Source organism: Psammomys obesus, unplaced genomic scaffold (assembly GCF_907164565.1).
Source record: "Psammomys obesus unplaced genomic scaffold, mPsaObe1.curated_primary_1811, whole genome shotgun sequence".
Taxonomy (NCBI): domain Eukaryota; kingdom Metazoa; phylum Chordata; class Mammalia; order Rodentia; family Muridae; genus Psammomys; species Psammomys obesus.
In genome coordinates, this window is record NW_026592548.1 from 2,283,680 (window position 1) to 2,306,495 (window position 22,816).

The 22,816-nt window shown below is 41.2% G+C and overlaps 1 protein-coding gene across 1 annotated transcript in view; it reads left to right on the forward strand.

Moving 5' to 3' along the window:
• The window catches only part of Lrrc7 (leucine rich repeat containing 7), a 680,756-nt gene that overhangs the window by 635,910 nt on the left and 22,030 nt on the right, over positions 1–22,816 (forward strand). Inside the window, exons 25-26 of the mRNA XM_055614269.1 lie at positions 5,868–6,089; positions 13,498–13,590. Of these exons, the coding sequence (XP_055470244.1) occupies positions 5,868–6,089; positions 13,498–13,590 (315 nt within the window). The remainder of the gene's footprint in view (positions 1–5,867; positions 6,090–13,497; positions 13,591–22,816) is intronic.

Below are 22,816 nucleotides of genomic sequence, written 5' to 3' on the forward strand. Positions count from 1 at the left end.
TGTATCCCTTTCCTCTGTGATCAGGGGCAAGTAATCAACATGACAAAGGAAGCCCCTGCTCTCCTTGACTGAGCTGCCAATCAGCCACATCTGAGCAGGGGGTATAGGTCCTCTCCATGCATGATCCTCAGTTGATGCATCAGTCTCTGCAGGCCCACCTGGTTTCAGGTTTTTAGCTTTGTTGGTCTCCTTGTGGGGCTCCTGTCCCCTCTGTGTCCTTCTTCCATAAGACTTCCTGTGCTCTGCCCAAAGTTTGGCTGTATCAGCATCTGCTTTGATCCCCTGTTGGGTGGAACTTTCAGAGGACCCTCTATAGTAGGCTCCCATCCTGTTTCCTCTCTTCTGCTATTTCTGGTGTCTATCCTGTTTCCCATTCTGAATGAGATTTAAGCATCCTCCCTATGGTCCTCCTTGATATTTAGCTTCTTTAGGTCTATAGATTTCAATATAGCTATCCTATATTATATGGCTAATATCCACTTATAAGTGACCGTATACATGCATGTCTCTGTTTCTGTGTTACCTCACTCAGGATGACTTTTCTAGTTCCATCCATTTACCTGCAAATTTCAGGATTTCCTTGCTTTTAATAGCTGAGTAGTATTCCATTGTGTAGATGTACCACAATTTCTGTATCCGTTCCTCCGTTGAGGAACATCTAGGTTGTTTCCAGATTTTGGCTATTACAAATAAAGCTGCTATGAACACAGCTGAGCATATGTCCTTGTTGAATGGTGAGGCAGCTTTCAGGTATATGCCCAGAAGTGGTATAGCTGGATCTTGAAATAGTACTATTCCCAATTTTCTAAGAAAGCGCCAGATTGATTTTCAAAGTGGTTGTACAAGTTTGCCCTCCTACCAGCAATGGAGGATGGTTTGCCTTTCTCCACATCCTCTCCACAACATGTATTGTCATTTGAGTTTTTTATCTTAGCCATCTGATCAGTATAAGATAGAATCTCAGAGTTGTTTTGATTTACATGTCCCTGATGACTAAGGATGTTGAGCATTTCTAAGTTTTTCTCCACCATTCAGTATTCTTCTGTTGAGAATTTTCTGCTTAGTTCTGTTCTGGTAAGATTTTAGCTCCACCCTCTTTCCGACGACATGATTACTAAAATACTGTGTAGTCCTACAGGTTTGTGAGACTTTTCTCAGATTTTTCCAGTGTGTTCTTTCTCTGTTATTCAGACTGGATGATTTCTGTGGTCCTAATTCTAAGCTTTCTGTTTCCTCATGCCAAGATTCTCTAGCAACCAGGCTTTCATTTTCAACCACTATGCTTTTCAGCTCTAAAGCCATATGTTTCTTCTTTCTGCCTGTCTCTGGTCACTGAGGCTTTATATTTCTTTGCTGATGGCTTTTGCTATCCATGTATATTGGGTGTGAACAGTCAGTCATTGAGGTTTTTTTACTTGATGTTTGCCTTAAAAGAAGATAATTCTAACACCGTCATCTTCTCAATGTAGACATTTATTGATTGTATAAGGAGCCATTTTCCTGTTGAAATGTGCACATGTTAATATTCTGTTATAAAACTCTGTGTATAGAAATGTGTGTGTGAGTGTGTGTGTGCGTGCGCGCATGTGTGTGCATTGGTATGTGCGTGTGTGCATGTATGTGTGTGTGTGTGGTATAGTGTGTGCATGTAGTTACGTTGTTTTGAGGCAGGGTATCTTACTGTCCCGGTACTCAACCGAAAATCCAGGAATGCCCCTGTCTCCACATCTTCAGTGCTGAAATTGAAAGCATACACCACAGAAAGTATGTCCAACATGTCCTGGTTTGTAAACTCATATTCTAGGAATTAACTCAGTCCTCCTGTTTGCAAGGCAAGCACTTTATTGACTAAGCTATCTCTCCATCCCAATTTGGTCTTTCTATTTTGCTAGCTTTCTCTGATTCTGTTTCAGTTGAGGAAGGATTGGGTGTAACTTGTAATCAAGAGAAAATTGAAAGATAGGCATTGGAGATGGAGAGATGGTTTGATGGTTAAGAACACTAACTCTTCCAGAGAACTCAGGTTCAGTTCCCAGCATCCATGTGGTGGCTCACAACCATTTGTAAGTGTAGTGCCTGAGGATCTGATGGTGCACAGACACACATGCAGCCAAAACACTCATACACACTCATAAAATAAAAATCAATCTCAACATAAAGCTTTTTTTCTTTCTTTTATTATTATTATTATTAATTACACTTTATTCATTTTGTATCCCCCCATAAGCCCCTCCCTCCTCCCCTCCCGATCCCACCCTACCTCCCCTTTCTTCATGCATGCTCCTCCCCACGTCCACTGATAGGGGAGGTCCTCCTCTCCTTCCTTCTGATCTTAGTCTATCAGATCACATCAGGAATAATGGCTGCATTGTCTTCTTCTGTGGCCTGGTAAGGCTGCTCCCCCCTCAGGGGGAGGTGATCAAAGAGCAGGCCAATCAGTCAACATAAAGCTTTTAAAAAGAAAGGTGTCCCTTTTGACCTTCACTGAAACCTCAGACAGAAGTTCCTTGCTATTACTAGGCTGAGGTGGAAGTCCAGCTCCCCAGTGATTTCCTCTGAGGCCCTGGTCTACATGCCTTACTATCATGGAGTCCTACATCCCACTGGGAAGGCAAGAGTCTTATTGTTCCTGGGTGGAAGGGGCTACTGAGCACTGGTCATTTGAGTGCACCCTTCTTGGCCTCTGGATATTAAGAATTGTACTTCAGCAGCTATTTAAGTTCAGAACATAAATCATGCCCTTTTGAGCACCCTAGGTGCCATGAGCTGTCACCCCTTAAAGCTGAGTTTGATTTTCCAAGCAAACTCCCGTTGTTCAAGAGCCAAGATGGTTAGTAAGACTCAGGCCCAACTAGGCATCCCAGGGTATATTCCAGCTTCATGCTCAGGTATGAAGGAACATTGTGAGCCAAACTACCTCAGTCATGACAGGCAGCTTTTTGTTGTTGTTGGTTTTTTTTTTTTTTATGTTGTATAAACCTTCTAAACACTGAAGAAGAGGAAGAAGAAGCCCAATTTGTTTAGGACTGAATTTTGGGTGAGCTATAGCATTTGGCATCAAATCAATGTTCTTTTCTGTTTTCTGGTGTTCTCTGCTTTCTTGAGTTCTAAGGATATTAGACTTTTCCCCTGTAAACCTTGACAGTTTGTTTTGGGGTCAACTTGAAAATACTATATTTCAACTCTGTTATGGAATATAGATGGTTTTCTCCAGCTTTGCCTTGAAAGCTCCAAAATTACCAAAGCCATTGTTTCTTTTTGTCATTCCAAACATATCACACTGTCTTTGCAGAAGCCTTTGTGTTTGCATTCCTCATACAGTGAGAGGCAGTGTGCACACGGCTTACTTCCCTGAACTCCCCTGCTTGAGCAAACCCAGCCTCTGACATGTGTGTTTCTGTCAGCGTGGCCTACCTCACTATCACTGTCTTCCTCACCTTCGAGAAGTGTGCTTCCCATCCTTGAGCCACAACCATCCCTCTAAGTATCTTGTCACTTGTGTCTGCTTAATTTACACAATTAGGTGTTTGTTCTTTGCTTTCTGCAGCTGAAGTTGCCATCCACCGCCCACAGCCCAGGACAGTGGATGGGCAGCAGGGCCACTTCCAGAGTGACTGCTTGCCTCTCCATGCACACAAGCTTTGTTCTCTAAAGGCCCCTAAGACAGCCTGCAGGCCTAATCCACTGAGTGGGCAATACATGAGCTGCTAACGAACTTACTGTGAATTCCGGCCAGACCCTGTGGCTCCTCTGCATGGTTCCCTTTCTGTTCTCATTGACTGATGATGGGGACCAGGCTGCAGTGTAATACCATAATCAAGAGGATGACCTTTGGTAGACAGCTTTGTGAAATGCTGGTTTGACAGTTTCCAAGTTATATGAACTACTTAGAAACATTGTATACTGTTGCATAACCTTAGTTTCCTCCTCTGTAAAATCAGATGATGGTGATGATGATGATAATCACCTCTTAACGTCGTTGTGAAAACTAAGTGGGGTAGTACATGTGAGGCCTGTGGGACTCTCTCCAGCACCACATGTTTGGATGGGAGCTATTGCTTATTAGTTGCACTGACTGTGCCACTCACTGAGAAGTGGGATATGCGGCATGCCCTCAAAAGCTCAAAAATAGGGGGAGGGGGATGGCTTGGTTGGAAAAGTGTCCACAAAGGCAGGAGTTCAGATCTCTAGAATCTAAAAAAAAAAAAAAAAAAAAATCCAGTTATAAGGGATAATTATAAGCTCACAACTGGAGCAATAGAGGCTGACAGTGCCTGGAACTCACTGGCCAGCTAGCCTAGCCAAATCGATATGCTTCAGGTTCAGTGAGAGAACAATTAAGGAAGATACTCAGGGTCAACCTCTGGCTGTCACATGGACATACACACATGAAAACATACATATAAACCATACAGAAACAATTCAAACATCTATGTAATCCTGAGTTCAAGCTGGCCTGTTATGACAGAAGAAAAATACACCAGGAAAAAAAAAAAAAAAAAAAAAAGTAAGCTAAAGTTCAGAGTTCTGCAGAATAGAGAAGTCTATTTCACCTTTGATAAGAGTCATTTCCAAATTAATCAGCAGAGAAGCTTTCAAGCAGACATTATTGATTTTCTCATGCAGATTATATATTAAGGTGCCAAAGTTGCCAAACACTTTAACAATGAAGGTCGGAACAAGATAGGAACGCAGAAACCAACCCTTCCTCCTCTGACCTCAGGTATTCTCTCTGACATGTAACACAGAATGGAGCCCTGGGCTTACCAGAGCTTCCATCCACCAAACAAGAGGATGAAAAACCTGTGGCAGCAGAGAAGAGCTGACTTTGCCATAAGGACTTCCAATCTCCTGGACTGGCAGGAAAGTGTCAAGGTTTCTGAAGGTTCCTAAGAGAACAGATGAGTCTGGGGAATACGCATTTGCCTTTGAGGTTATACAAGCTGGGTCCATGAGGTTCTCATGCTGTCACCGCTGTTGTGTGGGTAACTCTTTGTACCTTGTACTGGTATAGGCTAAAACCCCACACCTTTCCTTCCAGTTCCCTATGACGGACACATCTTTAATGTTCACGAAATTGGAAGATGGTTCATAGTGCTGAGGCAGCTAATTGGACATCTGAAATACAACCCACAGTTGTTTATTTTGTTTTGCACGTTGCCAATTAATAACTTACAGTATTTCTTTTCAAGTTACCTCTTGTTTGGAATGCAACAAAATATTTCCCTCAAGATGATTTTCCATCTTGACTATGTGTTTTTTTCTACAATCATTAAGAGCATTAAAACAAAGGAAAGTGCACAGCTAGTTCTCAGTACACCTCCCTTCCCACACATGGCAGCTGCTTATAGGTGTTTATCACATGATTCCTTTCTAATGCTCTTGAGCTAGTAATGTAACAAATAAATAAATATTGATTATTCTCTTCTGAACAAGCTTGCTGTGCTCCCGTGTCATAGAACTTAGGCAATGCCTCTGTTTTTGCCTTAGGAAGCAGGATTGTTGTCCCCCAGTGCTAAAGAGCTTACATACCTCTCTGGGTTAGTTTCAAGATAAATGTCAACTAGAACTCCCCTTTATCTTTAAGCTGTGAACTTTTTTTGCTTTGCTATTCTTTTCAGATGCATTTTGTTTCCTTAAAATCAGGAATAAAACAATATTTGGCAAACCACCAGATATCTGCACCAGTATCAACCTCTCCACCAGTCCCATGGGCACACCCTACCTTTCCTTTGTCATCCTTCCCAGGCCTTGTGATGCCCTGTCACCCGTGGAGTATCTTCTTCCAACCTCTTGCCCATTGAGTTGCACTGATGCCTTCCGTTTACATCATAGGGAACCCGGCCTGATGATTCTGCTTTCCACAGGCAGGCAGCCACATTCAGACCTTGATGGGGTCACAGAGCCTTCAGCACCGCAGCCGGGAGCAGCAGCCATATGAAGGAAACGTCAACAAAGTAACTATTCAGCAGTTCCAGTCGCCATTGCCCATCCAGATCCCCTCATCACAGGCCACTCGGGGACCTCAGCCTGGACGGTGCTTAATTCAAACCAAAGGGCAGAGGAGTATGGACGGCTATCCCGAGCAGGTAAGGAAGGCTCTCATAAAAGTAAATAAGCTTTCAAGAAGTTAAAACAACTCCATGCTGCATGTTGGTCCTCCACACACTCTTTATGGAAATTGGCCATTGCTTCCAGTGGCAATGGGCAATGACATTCTGATAAATTGCCTTTTCACATGCAAAATGAAATGTCCTCCCTTTCTACTGCCACCCCAGTTCAATCCTTCAGCACAGGTTTGAGTGTTACAAAGTGTTACAAAGCTCTATGGGTTGGATATGTTGACTAAGGCCCCTAGTGAAATGGAGGGTCTGAAAAGTGAGCTATTATTCCATCCTCATTTGCAGAAAAGCATTTTTTGTCCTATTTTCTAGCTGTTGTATAATACAGAGTATTAACAACTCTAACAAATTATTCAAAGAGAAATATTTTAAATGTTCCAAAGGCTACTGGTTAATGTGATGCAGAAAAATCCTAACAATGAGAAGGATTGTTCTCCTTCCCTGACTGGAATCGGGACTTGCTCTCCACTGTAGAAGGTTCTCCTTCCTTGAGACCAGAAAAGATGTCATCTGATAGAAGCTTAGAGTGGGACAACAAGCTCTAACATATACAATTAATCCCTCTTACTTTATTGTTCAGATTATTAGGCAAAGTCTATGGAATCACTCACCCCCCCTCACATGTTTTATAAAGGGTCCATGCTGTTATTGATTATTCAAAACTTTACATGTTAACCAACCTTCTCCTCTACACACACCAGTCAATATTAACTTCTTTCTCTAGCTGTGTATGTTGCTAAGAGCCTGTTATCACTGGAACTCCTCCTGCTTCAGGCATTGTCTCTTTCTCACACCTGTCCTGTGTCAATCATTCTCAGGATCATAGATGATCCAGATAATTCTCTTTCCCTGTCCTTGATCCAGGCCACACTTTGGATTTAATGTGTAACAAGCCAGCAGGTGCCTGTAGTCAGATAATGATGTATAGTACTGATTCTCCAGGTGTTCTAAAAAGTTTACAAATTTTAAATTATGCTCTAACAAAGGCTCTATTCATATCTGACTCCACAGGAAAAGTTGCCCTCCATCAAAAAGTTGGCATTGTGCAGGTAATTAACCCACAAGACTGGTGAGCACTCAAAGCAGAGTGTGCACACCTGCTAGGTGTGCTCTGAGCAGGATTGTTTCCACATTGCTTCTCTCCTGTTTTGCCTTCCCTAACCTCTGTTCTTCCCATCTGTCATTCAAGAAAGATCCCCAAGCCAGCAGCTCAGAATCTGAAGTTCTTCTTTTACTGTTATGAGCCGTGTAACCCTGGCCAAGTCACTCACTCCTTCATAGGTTCTCTTTCTTCCTTTAAATTGAAAACACTACCACCTGTCAACCGCTTTTGAATGGTTTTGTGAAGATTGGGGGGTACCTCCATCAGTAAGGTGCTTGCTGTGCAAGCAGGAGCACATGAGTTCTATTGACAGGACCCTAGAAAAATCTGGGTGTGGGTGGGCACCCTGGTGATCCTGGAGCTGAGGAGGAAGATCTCCACAGCTCCCTAGCACTCACTGGCTAAACAAGACTACTCAGTGAGCTCCAGGCCAATGGGAGACCCTATCTCAAAAAGCAAGGTGAATGGTACCTAAGGAACTATACCAAAGATTAACTCCCTGCATCTGTGTACATATGCACACTTATGCATGCACCCTTCATATACACATGCTTCCCCTTACATACACTCATCTACCCCAAAAATGTTTTGGACATAATCCTGTGCAGTGGAACATAGCTTGTCTTCACTGACACCTTGGTCTCCTTCCCAGGCCAACTCATTTCATTCAACTACCTGTGACCTAGCCAGTAGGAATTTTTGTGAACTCTTCAGAGGTCCTACACAATTCGGTCAAAGTTGAGAGCCACTACCTAAGGTACTCTGTAGTGTAACAACGTCACAGCAGGAAATTTTTGCTGTCATTGCTCTCTAGAAGCCACACAAGCAGAATATTTTTTAATAAACTAATACTGTCTTTGGTCTTTCTTAATGTGTACTTGTAATTGAAGGCAGAATGTGTTTATATGCATTGAGACACCCAAGGAGCCATAAGAAGGAAAATATCAGGACAGTGCTTGGGGCCTCCCAAAGCCCCTTCAGGAATTCACCAGTACGGTTCAGTTCTCAGCTCTGTGACCCAGGTTGTCAGCACATATGTTGGTCAATAAGGCTGAGAGAAGTAGAGTCCCGGCTGGCAAGATAGCAGCTTAGAAGCTGACCAGGAATCAAGGCCTGTTTCTTTTGAGTCTTTCTATTCCATGTTGTGGCTTGAGGCATGATAACCCAGAATACAGTCAGGAGTAAGTTCCTATGACAAGTAGAGATGGAAAAAAACACCCTATGGCCCACAAGTCCCACCGTGGGACTGCACACAACTTCCAGAGTCAATGTACAGATTTCATTTACATCCTATGCCAAATGAGGAATTATAAGAGCTGCAGCATTATTCTGGAGCTTATTTTATGGGAAAATATTTACAAATAGCAATACTTTATGGAGGGTGGGGATAAGACGTGTCTTAGAAAATAGCATTTATCCCAGCTATCACATAGGTGCTATCTTAATTAAATGTTGCCTTTTCATCTAAAAATCTGAATTTTTATCTTTTTTTAAATTTTTTTTGCCAGAGGGCAAGCAAGCAAGGACTGATTGAGAACTGTAAGAAAGAGGGTCTTGAAAATGTGTTGCCCTATATTCTTAGCCTGTACTAATTGTATATATACACACTAGGCTAATGTAGTAGAGCCGTCTTTCTCCACCTTCACCCTCCTAATACCCAAATCTAGAAACCATTGTTCTGTGTTCATGCTACCTTTTTAAAGCCTCAGTATATGAAAGGGAGCACACTGTGCTCATCTCCATGTCTCTGGCTTATTTCACTTAACATAGAGTTATCCGTTTCCATCTAGCTTGCTGCAAATGCCAGGGTTTCATTCTGTAGAGTCAAGTAGCAGTTCACTGTCTGCAGCTGTGTGCATCTCCTGTTTCCTTTGTTCATCCAGTCACAGCTCTGTGTTAGACATGGACATGCAGGCTTTTCTTCCATATGGTTAGTGTGCTTCCTTTTGGCTACATCGCCAGAAGTGGGACAATGAAATCTGAGGGCAGAGACTTCATCACTCTGTTCTCTGTAATACACTAAATTGCATCCCCAAGCATAGCACAAGATTGCCTCTTTTTCTGCATCACCACCATTTGTCAGTTTGTTGTTGTTTCTAACAACCATTCTAATGAGAGTGAGATGATGTTTCCTTGCAGCTTTTGATAAGAAATGGGTAGTTGAACAGACTTTTTCAAGCCTTCCTTGTTATATCATTCAACATAATATAGCTTGTTTCACCCACCCTAAGAACTGAAAACCTCCCCTGAAGTCTGGCACACACTTCCAGCAGCTGATAAGAGAGCAGCCAATGGAAAGAAGTGTCTGAGATCACCATCTCTCAGCTACTGATTCATGGTTCCCTGCATGATGAAATTATTTTTCCAAGATAGCCCACAATCGTTCATCCTGAGATGACTACAGCTCTCTGCTCCTGACCTCTAAGTTCTGGAGTGGCCTTTCCATTCACACCATCTCCTCAATAACAGCATTCCCAGGATGGGTGATTCTCAACTCTCTGTCCCAAGCACTGGCCCTCCCTCCTGCACTCCAGCTGTCTTCATTTGCTGCCCTCTTGGGTTTTCCAAGTACTTGATAAACATTGTCAAAGATAAACATTGTCAAAAGAGCTATGGACTTTCTGCCCCTGCCCCGTTCTTTCACATCCCTCTATTTCCAGGCTTCCATATCCCATTCAAGGGACTTCTCTTCACCTTTTCGCTATGACCAAAAGTATCTAATTCCTCTTACACAGCCAACCTCCAATCCAAAGCACCTCTGAATTTCACACCTTCCTTGCCACCCACACTCCTTCCACTCTGCTTCTGAAACCACCTAAATGTTCTCTTTACAGTGTACCTCGCTCTGTTCTGTTCTGCTGCCAGAGCTATCTTTTCAAAATGAAATCTATACCATGTCACTTCTCTATTTAAAATGATTTCTTGGCTTTCAGTATTGCTGAATAAATTTTCAACCTTTACAGGATAATATAATGTCCTGCAGGTCTAGCCCCTGCTCACATTGCCTTTTTTTTCCTTCCTGATCTAGCTTTTGGCCATGATGATCTAAATGTTTTTAACTATATTACAGATATAATTTACATTCCACAAACTGATGTATTTAAAACACATTGGTTGTATATTAATGTTTATTCATTGGATATCATCACTGTAATACAATTTTAGAACTTTCCCACCCTTCAAAGGGAAATCCTTAGCACTTACTTTCCATGCTCCCTTCTTTCAGCACTGAGTGATTACTCATGTGCCTCCTGTCTCTAGGTAGAGCTGTCACTAAGCATCACCCCTGCTCTAGTGTGCCCCAGAAGCAGGTTCTCTAAGACCCACTGTCCTAATCACAGTGAGATCAACATAGACCAGAAGTATACAGTCAAGGAGCTTGCAGGAGGCAGGCTGAGCCTCACAGATGCATGCTGACTGAGCTGACACTGTGCTTTAGACAAATTCTAAATATTTAGAAAATTGAAATACTGATTATAGCAAATAAGCTATTTATTAATTTCAGGGTCTTTTGTAAAAATATCACAAGCCAGGTCCTTTCAGCCTGTCATGCCTATGAGGTTCTCTCTCTCCTCTTAGGACCACAGCAGGGAGGTAAACTCCTCACCACAAAGAAGTCCTCTCTCCCACAAGCTTTCAGGGACCTCAGTCCCCATCTACTGATCTGATACATGAGACTATCTGGAAACAGTCAACCTGCAGATTATAACTCATGTCTGTTTGTCACGTTTATGAAACAACTGTCACCTTTACTATTTCTGTTGTTGAAAATGTACTGAGATGCCACTTCCCAACCCCAGCCCCAGCAGCACTTGTTTTCCTTAGCTTCTCAGCACACTCCAGATTTCCAGTAATATAAATTAAATTATAATCACTTCCTTGAAAAAGGGTGCCTGGAGTCTACTTATGAAAAAATTCTACATAAAAGAAAATGGCTCTATTGTTCCTGGTCATATAGGGAAGCCAGAAAACACACCTCCATGTGATTGATGGAGAGCTTTTATAAGATAGACCCAGATTTGTTCTTGTTGTTATAGATACTTGTGTATGTGCCCACATGTGCATGCATGAGTGAGTGTGCATTGTGTGTGTTCATGTCTGTGTGTGTCCATGGACTTCACTGTACACAGTAGTGTATACAGGACATTTTCATATAAAATATAATAAAGTTTTTCCCTCTCCATGGCCTCTTTTCCCCTTTTCTCTCCCCCTTCCCATGACCTTCTTTCCTTAGGTCAGTGGTTCCAAACCTTCTTAATGCTGCAACCCTTTAATACAGTTCCTAATATGGAGGTGTCCCCAACCATAAAATTATTTTTGCTGCTACTTCGTTACTGTAGTTTTGCTACTGTTATAAATTATACTGTAAAAACCTGTGTTTTCTGGTGCTCTTAGGTAACCCTAAGAGCCAATTGTTCTGCAACACCTCAAGGGGTAGCAACTCATGGGTTGAGCACAACTGCCTTGAATAGTTCTGCTTCTCCCTTGTGTCATGTGTACATACATGACTTTATGTGTCTATATAAAATCTAAGATCCACAAATGAAAGGAAATGTACTGTTAATATTTTTGAGACTGACTTAGTTTGCCTAATGTGACATTTGAGAAGGGATGCATCTGGGGCAAATATAAATACACGGGATGCTTTCCTGTCATTTTCTAATTAGTAAATAATAGTGAAGAGGCAAAGTGCTACATAAAATAAAGCTAAAATATTCCCTCTACCTACATCAAACTATTTTATATTCATATGAGCCATGTAAATACTAAACTATTATAAGCTAATTTCTGCTGTGTTATGAAAACTAGATTTAACAAATCTAGATCAGTTGAAAGAGAAGTTGCAATTAAGTGTATCTTTAAAGTGAAAATAAGAGAAAGTACTCTTTGCAATTGCACTTATAATTTAGAAATTATTCACTGATGAGTTGAAGATAAAAATCACATTAGTGGATAGTTGTTTGCCCTTGTGTTGCAAGTGAACCACAAGACACATATCATTTTAGGGACAAGGACAGTAACTAAGGATGGTACCACCAAGTAGGCCTAGTTTATGCAAAGTCCAGAAACTCAGGTTCACCTTAATTAAGTACAAAATGTGATTTAGGTTTACCTTGAACCATGGACGAGGAGAGACTAGAGGTATGTTTAAAATAGAAAGATGGAGAGTGCTTTGGGCATTGGAATTAAGAGGCTGGATAGGTGCTAGCCAGAGGCATACCGATGCTTAATCAGCCAATCATTCAATCATCTTTAAGAACTTGTCTCTATGTGTTTATTTAAATACAAAACACATGCCAGCGTGTACCTCATCTTTTTTTTCTTGACCTGTCAGTCACCATACTTCTGCCCTCTGGTACCACAGGGATCCCCTACTTCCAGTGTTTGTTCTGTACCTAACACTTACGTAACTTTTTTTTTCTCCATTTAATAACAGAATGCTGTCTCTTACTTACAAGACTGTCATCAGCTGGGGTCACCCTGTTGCACCCTATATGCAAAGCCAGTGCTTTTCCTCAGTCCCAAATCACCCTCAGCCCGGAATCACTCAGAAGTCCTCATGTGTTGAGGCTTCCCAGATGTCCTCCTGCTGGCTTCCTGTCTGCAAACACTGACCTTGCAGCCTATGTTAACATAAACACTTTCATCCACTTCACTGAAGCCTCAGCCCACAGCAAGCCATCCATAAAACGCTCTGATGCTTAAGCAAGTAATAGCACAGAATGCTAGACCAAACTCTCCACAGCCCTGAAGCACAGTTCCTGCCCAGTCCCTGTCTTATGGGCCACACCCTCTAACCTTTTGACAGTACGGTTTCCTTGTATTCCTCCAGCTCCCACCTCAGCAGCTGCTACAAACTCCAGACCCCTTTTCTCTCAGTGTTTCACCTCCATTTCAACCTCCTATTTGTAACCCCTTTCTCAAACTAAGAACCCTACTGTCCCTAAACACTACCATGCCTTCCAAAGGTGTCCTCCCCGACCATACTTAAATTTCCATTTCTGCTTCTTCTCTGTCTGTACACTCTTTTCTAAGCTGTCTAGACAGGTGTATAGAATGACAGACCCTGCCTCACCTCCAGTGTGCTCATGAAGCTTACTGAGCTTCTCAAGCTACTTTCTGGTACTTGGAGACATTATCCGTTTAAAAGAGTTTATGTTGTTTCCACCAGATCAATGTGGGCTTACTGAAAACATGAGTGAATTGTAAAGCTTGTTGGGAAATATTTAGTTTTAATGACTACTTGGTGACCTTCCATATCTTCTTTCTTAGTTCTGTGTGAGAATAGAAAAGAACCCCGGGCTTGGATTTAGTATCAGCGGTGGAATTAGTGGGCAAGGAAATCCTTTCAAACCTTCCGACAAGGTAAGAAGTGAATTCCTTATTGACAGTCCTAGTTTCAGATGCTCTCTTCCACTGTGATGTAATGGCGAGAGAAAGCCCTGGATGTGTTTGCTGTGCTGAGCTGATGCAGCTAACCATGAAGCCAGTTAAAAACATGTCTGTACTGGAAAACACAAAACAAGCATAGTGCTTAATGAGAATGGAACAGGAAAATAAACAATTAATCTTTCTATTTGAAAAGAGTTTGGGGACCATTCTCATGGTTAGTTTTAATGGAGTGTGTGTGTGTGTGTGTGTGTGTGTGTGTGTGTGTGTGTGTGTGTTTGCCTATTTGTTTTGACTTATGTAACCTAATCTATGTAACCTATGTAATCTATGTAACCAATTTATAAGAAAAAATATCCAAAGATTTATTTGGATTTTTTTAATAATTTTAACAATAAAATTATTCCACCTTGACTGGGTATTCAGACCAACAGCTGACCTCCATCCTCTAGACTTGCAAAGGGTTTCATTAACAGAATTTTGGAAATGAACAGTCACAAAAAACAAATTTTATAAGAAAATTGAGATTAGCATTAGCAGAAAAATCCTATCCTCATTGGATAAATGTGCACCTTCCTAGCTCCATGCAGAGTACTGCCACCCAGCAGGCCAGCCTGACTCCAGTGCGAGGCATCTAACTTCCTACCCTGAGCTGTGTAGCCTGCCCTGCTACTGTTCACACTTAACAATCTCATAGAAATCAATATAGATAAACTCACTGACAGTTACAATGATCTACCTTTGCTCTCACCAAACTGCACTACCTTGAGTGACAGCGGATACAGACCTTTTCAATTTACTGCTATTACAGAAGAAGCTCGCACATTAATTTCTGAAAATAAAATCTACTTCTTAATACTTAAATGCATGAGCCTCAGTGGCTAAAGTACTAGCCTTGCAACCTGTGGGCTGGAGTTTGGATTCCCAGCATCCAATAGGCTTGACAACCAGCCTGTAATCCCCAATGCAAGACACAGAGACCAGGGAACCCAGAGCAATCTGCTAGCTTGAGCTGAGTGTGAGAACTCTGGGCTCAAGGATGAGATGGACACACATGCACACACACACACACACACACACACTCACACACACACACTCACACACACACATACAGGACTGCTCCTATCTGGAGATTTCTAAAGCCTTAAGCAAGACCTTCATCCCATACTTTTCTAATTTTCTCAGCCTATATTCTTTCTGTCCTTCCTCTGTTCTAGAGAATAATAAAAAAGGTTGGGGTAGAATTTTTTACACAGTGATGTACATCAGTGAGGATGTACGTAACAGCTTCCAGTCACTGAATCTTCTGGCACTGAAAACACTGACCCACCTGTATTTCCATTCTCAAGTGATACTGACTTAAAAAGTTAAAAGAGTTGACGATCTGGTAGGAGCAACCACTTATTTAATTTGATAAATTATCAATAAAAGCACAAATTATCAGAACATTGTATGATACATTATTTAATCATCATGCTGTCCTGTCTTACTCATTTCGATCCTCTCTTTTTAATTCTTATTGTTGTATATTCATTTAATGAAGTGATGAGTTTCAATATCACTCTCCTGGCCTCTCTTCCATCCTATTAATCCCCTAGCTCTTCCCAAATACAACGGTCTACTTTTGTATTATATGCATCATTTGCATGAAAATATATAACTTGAGGTTGCACATATGCGAGAATGGGCACATATGTGGAATCTTTCTGGATCTAGCTTATTCCTGCTTTTCTGCAAATGAGATGATTTCAAATCATATACATACATAATGTATATACATATATTTATATTTGTCCATCATCTGTCAACAGACAGCTGAGCTGATTTCATACTGTGACTGTGTACAGTACCACAGGGAATGTGCATGTGTGAGTATTTCTGCTCTGTGCTAATAATCCTTCAGGTGTAGTCCCAGGTGTGACACAGCTGGGTCATGAGGTAGCTCTGTTTGGGTTTTTTTTGTTGTTGTTTGTTTGTTAAGGAATCTCTATACTGACTTCCCTGGTGGATTACCTGCTTGGGGCGGGGGGGTGGCTAACTTTGCAGCTTTTATATATTTGGGCACTAAACCTCTGTCAAAGATGTTACCTGCCTTTCACTGTTCTGTTGGGTGCCTCTTCCCTTCTTGTTTCCTTTCCTGTGAAGAAACTCTTAATTTCTTTTTTTTTCTTTTTATTAATTACACTTTATTCACTTTGTATCCCCCCATAATCCTCTCCCTTCTCCCCTCCCAACCCCACCCTCCCATCTCTTTCTTCACACATGCCCCTCCCCAAGTCCACTGATAGGGGAGGTCCTCCTCTCCTTCCTTCTGATCTTAGTCTATCAGATCTCATCAGGAGTGGCTGCATTGTCATCTTCTGTGGCCTGGTAAGGCTGCTCCCCCCTCAGGGGGAGGTGATCAAAGAGCAGGCCAATCAGATTATGTCAGAGGCAGTCCCTCTTCCCATTACTATGGAACCCACTTGGACACTGAACTGCCATGGGCTACATCTGTGCAAGGCTTCTAGGTTATCTCCATGTATGGTACTTGGTTAGAGCATGAGTCTCTGGGAAGACCCCTGTGTTCAAATTTCTGGTTCTGTTGCTCTCCCTGTGGAGTTCCTGTCCACTCCAGATCTTACTATTTCCCACTTCTTACATAAGATTCCATGCACATTGCCCAACAGTTGGCCATAAGTCTCAGCATCTGCTTTGATAGTCTGCAGGGCAGAGCCTTTCAGAAGCCCTCCATGGCAGGTTTCTAGCTTTCCTGTTTTCTTCTTCTTCTGATGTCCTTCCTCTTTGCTTTTCAGGATGGAGATTGAGCATTTTAGTCAGGGTCCTCTCTGTTGATTAGTATCTTTAGATGTACAGATTTTAGTAGGTTTATCCTATATTACCTGTCTATATGAGTGAGTGTATACCATGTGTGTCTTTCTGCTTCTGGGACAGCTTACTCAGGATGATCCTTTCCAGGTCCCACCATTTATCTGCAAATTTCATTAATTCCTTATTTTTCGTTGCTGAGTAATATTCCATTGTATAGATGTGAAACTCTTAATTTCATGTGACATCATTTGTGCTACTGAACTACTCAGAAAGTCCTTCCCTGTGTTTATCAAAGGAGTTTCTGCTATGCCTGCAGTCAGTTTCAAAGTTTCAGTTTTTATATTAGGGTCTTTGGTCCATTTTGAATTTACTTCTATGCACAGTGAGATATAACGGAACTCGTTTCATTTCCTATGTGTCCAGTTAACCATTTTTTACAGAGGCCACCTTTTCCCCAGTAAACATTTCTGGCATCTTTGTCAAATCCAGATGACAGTGTGGCTGACCACTCTTTTTGCCTTTGCCTTCATATGCCTTCCCTGAACTCTTTCAGTAAAAAAGTCAGCTACCTAATTCATCCTTTGGATAGGTACCATTCAAAAGATGTGCTCCTCTCCTTTCTCTCAGCTTAGAAAGATTTTCATCTTGGTAGGTAGAAGATGTTTTTAAGTTAAGAGTAAACATATTACTAAATAGGGTGCTAGAATAGTGTTTAGATTCTGCTGTTTCAAAGTGCAAGGATAGAACTTAAGCTTCAACATCATTTTCTTCCACTGTGATGGCTATGAATACCTTATAAGCAGTAATTTAATTTTTTGGGTGACTGTACTGAGACTCAACTGTGTCTGTGATCATATAATTCACTGTTTGGCAGAGAGAGAGTTTGAATTGTTTAATGCAGCTGTTAAAGGATTCTTCCTTGAAAGTACATTTTTCTGCCTGATTACACTCCAAACCACTTTGCAGTCTAAATCATGGATCTCTGTTATTGAAAAACTGATGGAGGTAACCAGAATTTCAGGTCTGCAGTACATTGCTTAAGTTAGAAATACTTCCCTTGGCAATCCAAACTTTTGATGGGGTCCTGATTAACAGCATTCAAATGACCTAACGATGTTGGCTCCAACCTTTTACACAAGAATTTAGTCTGTTCACTGGGAGAGAGTTTCGTATCTGCATCAGCCAGTTTCATTTCCTCAGTCTCATGTTCCACATTGATAGAGATTACATATGATTTAGAAGAAATCCCATGGCTTGGGGATAGTGCTTTCCTTGAAAGCTCAAGGACGTAAGTTCATTCCCCAGAACACGCATTTTCAAAGTTAGGTACAGTAGCATGTATTTGTAATCCCAGCACTGGGGAAGGGAGGCAGACAGATTCCTGGAGCTTGATTGCCAGCTACCTTAGCTTATTTGGAAGCTTCAGGCCATTACAGACCCCATCTCAAAAAGATGGTGGACTGCCTGAAGAATAAATGACATCTGAGGTTTTAGTCTAGCCTTTGCACATGCACAAGTATGTACATATGCTGCACACATGTACACACACATACATACCCAAAACACACACATATGTACACACAAAAAACACATGCACACACATAAAGGACTTATGCCTATCCCCCAAAACTGACAGTAAGTATGTAAAAATACTAACATACTCTTATCTACAATGCTGAAAAATAAATACCTTTTCATGAGTAGACTAAGTCACAGCTGGAGGTGAAATGTACCAAATTAAGTAGCAATTTAAATTCAGCAGATATTTCCTGAGCCTGAAGTAGACATGTCATAGAGGCTCTAGTCGGCAGGGTAAAGCATGTTCCCTTCCACTGAACAAATGGTACATTAGCTATGTTCCTGGAGACACACTGTGCTGCTAAGCTTGCTGTCTCTTGGCTCCCGTGAATTCTTGACCATCTGATGTCCTCAAGGCACTGAGAAGTTACCACTAAATTTATCTCATCCTGTTCAATAGTGTTGATGCTCTTGCAACCAATCCCAAAGATGAATGGGTGTGAAAAACATCCACACTAGTGACAGACAGGAAGAACATGAGTCAGCATGTCAGCAGCAGTCCCTGAACTGCTGTTGTTATTGTGTGTGTAACCTCATGTGAGGAGGGAGTGCAGACCAGGCAAAGGGAGCCATGAGTTTTGGGTTGTCTGAGATTCCTACAGTAAAACATCACAGACAAGCCCAAAAGTCCACTGAAGCTTTAAATGGGTTCAGAATTAAGTCTCACATGACTGACAGGCCATTTCAAACAGGACTAAAGTGTCCTGAATAACATCTGAAGCTAACTTACCTCCAAGACCCAGGGTGGTCCTGAACAAATGTGATCTCTCAGGGTGAAAAAGTGAGCATGATTAACTCAGCAGCTGATACTGTCAGAACACAGTTTAGTGAATGAAAAAACCACCTCACTTACAACAAAGCTCACTTTTATTTACTTGTAAAGAGAAAGTGGTGAAACACTGGGTTCAGGTAGCCCTTTCTGATGTCCACCTCTGTCCTCTCAATGAAGGGCACAGAGGCTGTGATCCAGCTCTTCATCAGAGACAAACACTGCTGTCAAGGTGGTAAGATGCTGCTTAGATGAAAGATGTCAACCAAAGAAATCTAATGATAAGGCAGTAAAAAAAAAAAAAAAAAAAAAAAAGAATGGCATTGATTAACTATCATGTGCAAGGCACTCTATGAAGTTTATTTAGTGTATAACCTCATGTGATTATCTTACCAGCATCTATTAGCTGGATAGTATTGTCATCTCTGTGTTACTGAGTCCCAGAGTGGTTCATTAACATTAACATGACCAAGGTCATTTAGCTAATCTGTGACAGACAAAATCTGAAATCAAAATCTGACTCCAACTCTTCTTCTTAAGCTCTATCACATGCCTCTACTGAAGATGCTACTTAGCAGCAGAGCACATGACAAGCTCACAGCCTGTGGGTTGAGATGCATATAATTTTCTAATGTTGAGAGTGTTATAGACCCCCTAATTAGTCAAAATCCTCATATTTGCTTCAACAAGCCCATGAAAATCAACATGCCTCCTCCCTTGAACCTCAGTAATCAGAAAGTACAGGAAAAAGAGGATTGATAATCAATTATGTAACTTTTGGGCTGAGTATTACTGACATTGGCAATTTTGGAACAAACTCACTATACTTTCTATTAGAACACTCACACTAATTCATGGTTGTAAAATCCAAGTTTTTCCGTTGTGAGCTCCACGGGAGGATGTTAGGAAGAGAAAACCAGGGTAACAGAGAATGATGCCAGGCTGTTCAATATTTCATAAAGCAACCAAGATCCTTTGCATAGAGGAGTTCCTAATGAAAAATTCAAAGCTCATCCTCCAGGGACTAACATCTTTCCTCGCTTCATTTGAGGAGAGGACTGCCTAGAATGTACCTTTTTCAGGGAGACTTGCCCTAACATCTGGTCACATACTCATAGGACCCAGACTGCCCACATGGGGCTTACAGCAGGAAACAGCCCTAAGGGAAACCCACTTACTCTCCACAATTCATCAAAAGCCCATGCTAACCCAACACCATAGAGCTCAGCCGTTTTTTCACCTGGGGAAATCTGAATGTCAGCACAGAAGTGATAAAAGTCCATGTTTGTTTGTTAGTTGGTTTGCCTAAGGTACAGGCAAAATTCCAAACCCTGGGAAGAATGTTGGAAAATGTAAAATGACGACCAATGAACTTTAAGTAAATGTCATAATCTCCGGGCTATCATCAAATTATTTTTGAATCATTGCCTCTTCATGTCTGCATGAGCTGAGCAGGAAACAAACCCTTCCCACCCTGCCTTCTACTCCTGGAAGCAATAACGCATTTTCTTTTGTGTAGATGTGGGTTTCATAAGGTCAATATGAAAAAGAGAAAGTTAGGTGGCACAGAAGCAGACATTTGTTGGACATCTTTGCATGAGGACATCAGTACCAGAGACACTGATAGCAACAACAATGAAAAGGCCCTAAGGATTGCTTTCTCTTCTGTTTTTAATCCTCTTGGTATTTGATGATTCGTGAATACAGAATTGCCAAAGGTGTGCTTTTAAATTCTGAAGAAAAACAAAAACAGTCCATGCATGTTTCTCGTCTCTTCATAGATATGAAAACCATGAACAGCAAATATATTTGTCTGGAGCTTTTCATCACATGTGATTTTGTTTTGTTCTGATTTGATTTTTGAGACAGGGTTTCTTTGTGTAGCCTTGGCTCTTCTGGACTCGCTTTGTAGACCAGGTTGGACCAGAACTCACAGAAACCCGCCTGCCTCTGCCTCCCAGAGTGCTGGGCCCACAGGCCTGCGTCACTGCACCCAGCTCACATGTGATTTTTACATAAATATTAATCCACGTGGGCACTCACCTCTCTTCCCTTTGTACAACTGTTAAATAGATATGATTGTTGTCTGTATTCATAAATTCATTTTACATATCTGCTTCATTTTTACTTCTACTTCATGTTGAAATGATTATGAAATAGTTTGGAGAAGCTGCTAGTTACAATGAAAACAGTGAAAAGAGAGGGATAGATTTCTCAATGATTATTAGCTCAACTTTGGACGACTTTTATTAGGTGATTGAAAGAGAGAGTAGTTCATATATAAACCTGGATGCTTTAAAGTAAATTTTAGGCATGTGTTATTTTATAATACACTGAGTATTTCAGCTGAATCTTACTTCATTACAATATGAAGTTATTTCAGGACAGGAAAAGTGAAATATGACAACTTTTTTAAAATAGAAAGTGAATCATTGCTCATTTCATTTAATGTCTCAATACTGGAAGAAAATACTGACACTCTTAGCAGAAAGGCAGTCTTTATAATCAATAGGATTCCTATGGGTGCAACTCCTCCTTTCAAGATTTACTGAAAAGTAAGTGATACCTGTTAACTCATTAGCAGCATCTACACCCCTGAACAGAAAGATGCAGATTCTGACTTAGGAAAGCAACCTACACCATTCAATGCAGGCTCAGTTTTTGGGAAAACATAGTAGACATGCAGGTAAAAAGAAAAAAAGTAACTAAAAAATAGCATTTTAGGGTTTGGAGAGATGGCTCAGTAATTAAAAGCACTGGCTGCTTTTGCGTAGGACCAAATTCAGTTCCCAGCTCACAGCCACTTGGAACTCCAGTCCCGTGTATCCAGCACCCTTTTCTCGCTTCCACAAGCACTGCATGCATGCGGGACACATACATATGCTCAGGCAAAGCACTCATACAAATAAAATTTCTAAACATAAATCATTTTGAATGATTTATTTATTTTTATTTATGTCTATGTGAAGGTTTCTGATTTCCTGGAATTACTGACAGTTATGAGCTGTCATGTGGGTGCTGGGAATTGAACCTCGGGTCCTCTGGAAGAGTAGCCAGTGCTCTTAACCACTGAATCATCTCTCCAGCCCCCCAAAATAAATCTTTTTTTAAATACCATTTAGCTGGGTGTGGTAATGTACACTGCAGCTCTGTACTTAGGAAACTGAGGCAGAAGGATCTTCACCAGCTCAGGTCCAGACAGTTTGGGGTACAGTTTGAGGACAGCCTGTGTTACATAGTAAGACCCTGTCTCAAACCTACCACCACCGAAAAACTTTTCAGTTAAATCAAAACCCATGCAGATGGCCAGCTGTCCTAGCAATGACATAGGGCATATTAACATGCCCTATGCTGCTACACCACGTTGGTTAGCTATCGTGGAATAAAATCAGCCTAAAGATGGAATAGAAAAGGATTTATAGACTATTTCAGACTATCTTTTGTTTCTGTTCATTGAAAAAACGTCAGACAATTACAATCAAAACACAAATGCACCTTAAAGTCACTCATAAATCATGTCTAGTACAATTCTGACAGTTGCTCCACAGAGGGGGAGATTATGGGAGATGTGCAGACTCCACCACACCCTGTTTACCGAGTGACCCAGTTGTCAGCTGTTTGGGAAACTCATAATGTTCGGGCTTCCTATTTAAAAAGATGTTAACCAATGTAGAATTTTTGGAATGATTATAAAGCCATATTAAAAGACTAGAACATACTGAATGAATGAAGTGTAATGGTAGACACGTCTCATAGCAATATTAATGAATAATTATTCATATGCTGTTTTTCCTCATTCTACACTGAACTTCTATGCTGATGGAGCCAGAATTTTATCTCCTGATCCTAATTTCCAAAAGTCACTGGGAAACAAAATACAATGTCTATGGGTGGTCACCAAGAAGCAAGAAACTACACTGAGACTGCAGCCTGTGTCTGTCTCATTCAAAGCCTGAAATGGAAATCTTTGTCAACTGAATCACTCTTGGGTAGAATCTATCAGGAATTTAGGAAGCAAGGAGATGTGCTAGTAGATTCTGATCC